Source organism: Nematolebias whitei, chromosome 4 (assembly GCF_014905685.2).
Source record: "Nematolebias whitei isolate Nwh7 chromosome 4, NemWhi1, whole genome shotgun sequence".
NCBI lineage: Eukaryota > Metazoa > Chordata > Actinopteri > Cyprinodontiformes > Rivulidae > Nematolebias > Nematolebias whitei.
Genome location: NC_056501.1, coordinates 51610202 through 51618774, shown reverse-complemented (window position 1 = coordinate 51618774; position 8573 = coordinate 51610202). Strand labels below are relative to the sequence as shown.

The window sequence follows — 8573 nt, the reverse complement described above, 5'->3', positions numbered from 1 at the left end:
GGTTGTTACCACAAGGGCCCTTATTTCAGCCCCTGCTATTGACCCCTCCTGTTTGGTCCCCTGCCTGGCTGTGTTTGATAGATTTGAACCAGTGACCCTGACCTTTTTAGAGGATGTAGTCGGCCATATTAAACCATCAGGTTCTCCTCGTGACCTTGTCCCCCCTCGTCTTTTAAAAGAGGTGTTTTCCAGCATCAGGCAGGTGATCCTTGCTGTTATCAATAGCAGTCTGTCCTCAGGTGTTGTCCCAATAAGTTTTAAACATGCTGTGGTGCAGCCGCTGCTTAAAAAGCCTAGACCAAACTGTCTTGGCTAATTTTAGGCCCATCTCCAAGCTGCCTATTATTTCAAAAATTTTAGAAAAAATTGTATATTCACAGGTCAAATGTTTTTTGGATGAGCACAATATCCTGGAGGTTTTTCAGTCTGGCTTTAAAACTCGCCACAGCACAGAATCAGCTCTAGTCAGAGTTTTTAATGATATTCTTATGACCTATGATTCTGGTGAACATGTGGTTCTTGTCCTGCTCGACCTAACAGCTGCCTTTGATACCGTGGACCACAACATTTTAATATCATACTTACAGCGCCAAGTGGGTATCTGTGGTACTGCACTGAGCTGGTTTAGGTCCTATCTGGCAGACAGAACCATGTCTGTCAACTTAGCTGGGTCTGAATCCTCCACTGCTCCTCTGTGTTTTGGGGTTCCACAGGGCTCTATTTTAGGTCCCCTGCTTTTCTCCCTTTATCTGCTTCCATTGGGATCAATCTTTAGAAAGCATGGGATCTTTTTTCATTGTTACGCTGACGACAGTCAGATCTATATGCCACTTAAAAAGAAAGATGCCCCCTCAATTAGTCCACTTCTGTTGTGTCTTGAAGACATCAAAGCCTGGATGTTTTTAAACTTCTTAAATTTCAATGAAAAGAAAACAGAAGTTATGGTGTTTGGTCCTAGTGGCTCTTGTGAGCCTTGCCCTGTTGATCTGGGCCCTCTGGCACCACATGTAAAGAAAACTATTTCTAACTTGGGTTTTAAAATGGACAGTGATTTTAAATTAGAGTCCCAGATTGGAGCGGCGGTCTAGACCAGTTTTTATCACCTCAGACAGCTGGCTAAGGTAAAGACCATCCTTACAAAACAGCAGCTGGAAACAGTAATCCATGCCTTCGTCACCTCTCACCTGGATTACTGCAACGCTCTTTACCTTGGAGTCAGCCAGTCCTCCCTCAGACGCCTCCAGTTGGTCCAGTTGCTGCTGCTCGGCTTCTAACTGGAGTTCAAAAGAGGGAGCACATCAACCCCACTCTGGCTTCACTCCACTGGCTGCCTGTTCATTTTAAGATTCTTTTATTTGTTTTTAAGAGTTTAAATGGTCTTGCTCCATCTTACCTCTCTGAGCTGCTTCACCCATACTCTCCTGCTCGGTGCCTCAGATCAGCTGATCAGCTGCTCCTGGAGGTGCCGAGGTCTAAGCGGAGGCTCAGAGGGGACAGAGCTTTTTCTGTTGCTGCTCCAAGACTGTGGAACGATCTCCCTCTTCTCATCAGACGAGCCCCTTCACTGTCCAGTTTTAAAACTCTTTTAAAAACACATTTTTACTCCCTGGCTTTTAGCACACACTGAATTTGATCTGCACTGTTTTTATTACTTTTATTGATCTTAATGTTTTAACAACTGTTTTTATGTGTTTAAATGTTCTTGATTTTATATGTACAGCACTTTGTGGCAGCTGTGGTTGTTTTAAAGGACTTTATAAATAAAGTATTATTATTATTATTATTTCTTACATCCCTCAGTACACCTCATTTGAGTTCTTACATTTTTTAGGAAAAAGATTCACTGGTGGGCTGATTGAACCAGTAGTTAGATTTGATTTAAACTTGTAAATATCCTAACACAACGGTGCCAAACATATTAAAACATTGCATTTCCAAACCTTCCGACTCAACACACCTCCCTGGTGTGATTGTGCAACCACACTGCTGCTTTTTGAGCATTTCGTATCGTTCACTTATGGTGATGAGCTACAAAGCTTCCCTGCCGTGTTCAAAAACAAGAACACTGTGCTCTTCTGACATGACACCTCGACACACCTCGGGGCATCGGCTGGATCGTCCCCGCTTGTCACCGTGAAGAGGCCAGTGTTCCAAACCATCACGGCACACATCTGGTTGTGGTCGTGAAGGTGTATCCTTTCTTCTGAGGGAAGACGTGAGTCATCGTTGGCTTGGTTCAAGCTGTGGGCGAGTGCCGGCCAGAAGCTTCGGAGGGACATCAATTGATGGTTGAGGAGGACACAGCCAGGAATTTGCAATGTGCAGGTCAAGGATGTATGTAAATAGGGTAATACACCATCTGCTGGACTTAGCTGGGATACATGTGCATGTACACAGCATGTGAGAAAGATGAGTTCTTCTCATAGCTCATTGTAAGCAGGGATGAGTGATGGGCAGGGACTGGACTCCTTGCTCCACCAGCTGACGGAGGCACGATCCTACAGGTTGCATGTTGTCAGCCCATTTTGCTGCAGCCACCCTTCAGTAGGCCTGCGACCATGGGCTCCACAGCCCTTCCATTCGTTCTTTGTCCGTCATCAAGGAGCTCCACCAGCGTGGTACAGTCGTACGGTACCGATGCACTCGACCCCCAAAGATTTGTGCAACATCTGGACCAAGCTTAAAGAACTTGTCACAAATAGTATTTTAAACAGTACTGACATTATTTTATGTTTTTCTTGATTTTTATCATAGTAACTTAGATCAGCTTATAAAGCATCAAAAGTAGAAAAATTCCTTTGGGATATTCAGAATGTACTAACACTTAAAAGAGTTATATTTATAGAACTAGATCAAGTAGATGGCATGAGTGAGGTGATTTTATAGCAAGTTGTCCTTTTCAGTTGCATTAGTTTAAATTTGCTACACTTACACCATCTGGTGGAGCATGTTTAAAACTAACATATCATTTGAGGTTTTGTTCTGCATCAAGGGTCTTAAATCTGTTTAGTAAGACCTTTATCACCAAATATGTAAAAAAATAAATCCACTTGTTTCAAAGTTTACCCCAAGACGTCGAGCTTCATGTCCTGGTTTTGAACCTGCTGGTTGGAGGGAAGGACAAACTACTGGCCCAGTTCCATCTGGTGGATCCTTTTAGCGCGACATGCTTGAACCAACATGGCCAACTTCGGTTCTCCCTTCTTTAACATTTAGTGACTCAACGTGTGGTCAACCGTTTGGTTGACCAGGCAGTTTCAAGATGGTTGCCACAACTTTTCAACACAACTCTTTCCATTTTATAGATTCTGAGCTAAAATTTTATGTGGCAGTAAGTTATTAACATGAGAGTGTAACCTCATGATTTGTATGATGTGCGCTCAGTTTTCTTTTTCCCCAAAGCTTGACCAAAACAGCTGCTTTATCCTTTCCAAACATATGATCTGAGCATCAAGCTCTTGAATACAAGGTGACGGATGACATGCATCCCTCCAAGCAATGCTAGGCCTTTAAAGTAGGTGTATCATAAATATAAATGAAGTATAAGACTCAACCATTAGTTTCACAGACAAGATTCATTTAGAGTGCAGACGTCAACAGATGTTGGGTCCTTTGTCTTCAAGAGATGATTGTCAAACTGAGTGGACATGATTCTGTTGATCAGGAGCTTCAGCAGCCATTAAACTGTCCGACCTACGCACGCGACAGCTTTGTAACTGGAGAAACACTGGCAGACACTCCTCTTTACCTGGATTATACTCAACTAAAGTTTACATCTGACCAAACAGCAGTTTACTGGAGAAAAATCTGCTTGAAAGAATTTCTTTAAAACAAGGTCAAGCTGAACTTTATTTTCATCAACAACTCTGAACATTATAAAAATAAATAGATGATTTACAGTCGGTGGATCGTTATACAAACTGTTATCAAAATGATGTATTGGTCCGAAAGAAATCCAAACACGTGCATAAACACCATTCCATGAACGGATACATGTTCTGAATATTTGTTGCTAATATTTGCAAATAACTGTTTTAATCAACAGAACCAGCTGATCTAAAATAAACAACAAATCACCGTTCAGAGCAGAAAGCAGTGCACGTTCAAGATGCTTCTTTTAGACCTGCTTGACTCAAAGATGATTCACTGACTGTCCTCCTCATCCAGTCTGTGCTTTTCAATGTAACGCCTGAAAAAACATGAACAGAAAACCAGTTATTGCACTTTTCACGAGTTAACTAGTTCAACTGTCTTGACTGATGACCACCCGTACGGTTTTGTTGTTACATGCGCTGCAGCGGTCTCACAAATCAATAAATCTTCTTTTCTCTTGTTTTTGACTTGGTGAATGTAAACATAGAAACCTGCAGTTGAACATCTAATCTAATGTTGATTTAAAACTTAATCAAATGTCATTTTGTCGAGCTTAGTTTGGTGCTCAGTGTGTGTGTTGCCTGCAGTGAGTAGTTTTGGCCACTTGGGGGCAGAAGCACATCTGCTCTCAGACAATCCAACATCACATTTTAAACTTTGCATTCTTTGAAAATTACAACATCTGTTTTTATAACTTGACTGGCACACTATTATAAAACTGTGACAGCCTTATCTGTTTGTTTGTACACTCAGCAGGAAGCAGAACAATAACGGAGCACCGCTGCGCCCTTTCACTCCAACACAAACTGGTTCTGGATCAAACCAGCACAGTTCACATTTGTGAATTACTTCATTGATCTAAACCCAATAATTGATGAAGCTTGAGGTGAATCAGCGCTGAGCAACATATATTTGAATAACAGCTGTTTAAACAACTTTAGGACAACCAAGCTTTACATGCTGCACAGCTGTAAGACAACATGTGGCAGGATTTATTGTGCTCGAAAATTATTTATTAAAACAAAGAAACAACATCAAGAATTTAATTACTTGCAGTACTTATGCAAAACAATCCTATTGTAGAATTTCTTACCGTTGTTGCTAAAAAAAGAGACTAAACAAGCTTTTCTAAATATTTCCTCCAATATCTCACCTGCGTGCAAAATTATACAACGCTTCTTTTCTTTGTTGGAGAGACAAATGTCTGTCAACTGGGTATTTTCCAAAGGTTTTGGCAGCAGGCTAAGGACACAAAGAAAACAGTAAGTTAATAAAAACGTAAACAAGTTTAGGAAGAACATGCACCAATAAGCATGACCACCATGAAGCTCATTATTTTATAAGGAAACGAGTTTTGCTCTCATGATGTCAGGTGCATTTGAGCAACAAAACGTGTGTGTGGTGAGACGCTGCAGGTCAGACCCACCATCTCAACACAAACTTTCAGCCATCACCACCAGCTGGTGAAGATGAGCTGAGATGCAGATCTGATCTGAGGCGACTAACACTGTAAACATTCAGTGAATTACAGTTGTTTAAATTAACACGATAAAGCACCAGATCAATGTAAAGTGGCTACAACTACAAAGCCAAGTAAGAGAAAAAGTAAAGCGGCTCAGCTGCTGGAATTGTGCGCTGCACGAGGCAGCGTGTCAAACCTTCACGGTTGAAGCAGAAAGTGAAGGAAAGCCGATCGTCGAGGCTCCACATGGTGACGTCCCACTGGCGTCCAGCTGGGCGTCCTCCTTGCTCTCCAGCAGATTTGTTATGGTCGTGTCCACACACTTGGTTGTAGCTGGACACAACAAAAAGACAACTTTAGGTGTATAGCTAAATAAACCTGGATTTATTTAAAATGTATAGAACATGATACAACTAGGAAAACAACAGAAAAAGACAGAAGGAAAACAAAATATAACCACTGCAAACATTATTTAGACCTTCTTCTATATACAAAATATAAGCAATAAGACACGTGGTCCTGAGCAGAGGAGAGACTTGTCTGGTCTTTGGCACCATAAGGAGGTGAAGATCAGCAGAGGCTGCATGTAAACAGGCTCCAGAGCAGCTCGACACGTCAGAGCATCATACAAAACCAAACATACATTAAACTCTGCCCGACATGTTACTATGGATTTACAACACAAACAAAGAAAAACATGTGACTCATATCATGTTTGTATTCTCACACAGAAGAACTGACGCAGATGCTTCATATTGTAAACATTTAACAAATTCTTCATTAGATACACAAATAATAATAATAATATTAATAATGAATAAATGTTAGCTTAAAATGATAACATTTGAAAACCAGCACCATTTTAAAGGCCGTTGTTTTGTATTTACACAATCAAATATTGACATTTAAAAGCTAAACTGACTGACAGTTATTTTGTCTTTTGCATTTTTAAACATTTAATAATGAGAGGTGGCTGATCGTGGATTAAAATCCATGACGTCTCACAGTCTCTCTCTGCGATGGATGATGGATTACAACTGGTCTGATTTCAGATGAGCACAACTAACGGACCTTAGTAAAGAGAAGTTGCTTGAAGTGGTCATTTCACAGATCGATACATTTAGTAGCTGAGCAGTGTGAGCTACTTGAGCAGAGTCAAGTGACCACTTTACCTAAAACTTTGTTACAATAAATAAATACATAAACAACAAAGGTGTGCATTCCTTCAAGGAATATACATAACCAACGAATTTAAATCTTAACTTGAAATTATTACCTCTGACTAGACTACAAACAGTATTCAAAGAAAACGCACAGTTTTCTTATAATCTCGTTTTCATCTCCACTATCTCACACGTTCACGTCGCTCCTGTCATGAAAGAAGTCCTTCAGGTTTTTAGGAAACAATCTGCAACTTTCTTTGTGCAACACATTTTTGTAGCATCCCTTCTTATGGGAACTGAACAAAGTCTGAAAATGAATGCCAGAGGCTAAATATGGATTTAGTGAAGAAGCTGAGGCATGTTGAGGACCAGCGGATCGTTTTGGAGATAAAACCTTAGAAATAAGAGTTATGAATGGCTAAAACAAAACCATGCTATAAAACCGTGTCCTACCCAAGTCCTTTGTAATGACGTTGAGTGGGACATGAGGCAACACATCCTTCACCTGCTGGGCCATTTTAGCAATCCGACGTTCATCTGTACCCAAACTTTGAGTCATGAACCCGAGTCCAATGGAACCGGATGTGACACCTGTGTTAACAAGAAATAACAGATAAAAACTCCTCAAATCCAACAAGCTGAAGGTTAAAGTCAAACAGAACCACAGTTCTTGTCCAGTTAGCATGACTCACTTGTAGCCATCTGTGGTACAGAGTGTCGTTTCCTTTTAACGTGCTCTGCTTTATCAGCTTTGGTGATTTTAGTGGAGACGAGGCCGAGTTCACCAGCAAGCAGCTGAGCCAAAAGACACAAAAATGACTGACAAAATGTAAAGAAGGCCAAATAACTGTTACATACCAGCTTATGCTATGCATGATCTTTCCAAGATGGCGCCGGTGTGTAGGGCTGCCCGTCTCTCGCTCTCTGCTTGCATTTTATTTTTGTTATTTTTACAATGGTTGGTGCAGTGTGCCGAGTCATATTTTCAGTATGATCGTCGGGCACTTTTGGAGCTCCGTACATTTGCTGAAATTCCCGCGGAGTTTTTGAACAGCGGCCAGCACTCTCCCCCACCGGTCCTGGCTGAGATTCCTGCATTCCTTCTGCGTGACCCTGGCCTTTCTCCATGGAGGAAATGTCGCAGACGTCGTGGGAAGCGTGCAGGGATTTTGGTGAAACTGAGGCAAAGTGTGGATTATTCTATCAGGACTCGCTCTGGATCTGATCTTCTCTTCTCTGACCCGTGGTGCTCCCGGGGCCCGGCTGCTGGCCGCTCAGTCCATGGAAACACCTGGAGTTGTTCACCTGTGCGCCGCACCAGCAGACCAGGAGGAGCTGTTCTTCATAACCTGCGCCCGCTGGCGCGCGCGTCTCCCTCCACGGCTGTGCCTGCGTTGGACCCTATCAGGATGTGTTTAATCAACACAAGGTCTGTTTCCAACAAGACGTTTATCCTCAATGACTTTTTTAAAGATCAGGAGTTGGATTTTTTGTTCATCACAGAATCTTGGATTTCTGATGGTGAGTCCAGCGCCTTGGTGGAACTACTACCTCCGGACTGTCTGTGTTTCAATGCCCCGTGGCCATCAGGTCGGCGCGGGGGGGGATTATTAACAGTTTTTAAAGCAAACTTGGCCTGTAAACAGTTGTCCATCCCGGTGTCCCGCGCCAGCTTTGAGCTGAGCGTCTTTGAACTCGGACACTCTCCTCTGGTTCTGTGTGCACTCGTCTACCGCCCCCCTCGTTCTAGGGACTTCATAAATGAATTCTCTGACTTTTTGGCTGATATCACACAGAGATACACTCACTTTTTGTTTATTGGTGACTTTAATTTGCATGTGTGTTGTCAGGAGAAGCCCTTAGTGAAGGACTTTCTAGATTTATTGGACTCTTTTGGCTTAGCTCAGCAGGTGAGCAGCCCCACCCAGGAACATGGTCACACGCTGGACCTCGTTTTAACACGCGATGTCTCTGTTTCTAATTTGAAAATCGGTGACAATGTTTTTTCAGATCACATGCCTGTATTGTTTGACTTCACCCCCCCTTGTCATACTGATAAGACGTGCGTTCCTGCA

General features: G+C 42.1%; 1 protein-coding gene across 1 annotated transcript in view; it reads right to left on the bottom strand.

Annotated features, from left to right (window-relative positions):
• Positions 1-3831: 3831 nt before the first annotated feature.
• The window catches only part of aup1 (AUP1 lipid droplet regulating VLDL assembly factor), a gene marked incomplete in the record, with an annotated part of 49295 nt that continues 44553 nt past the window's right edge, over positions 3832-8573 (bottom strand). The window contains 5 exon segments of the mRNA XM_037676034.1: positions 3832-4189; positions 5027-5115; positions 5532-5668; positions 6952-7089; positions 7191-7293. Coding sequence (XP_037531962.1) covers positions 4144-4189; positions 5027-5115; positions 5532-5668; positions 6952-7089; positions 7191-7293 — 513 coding nt within the window.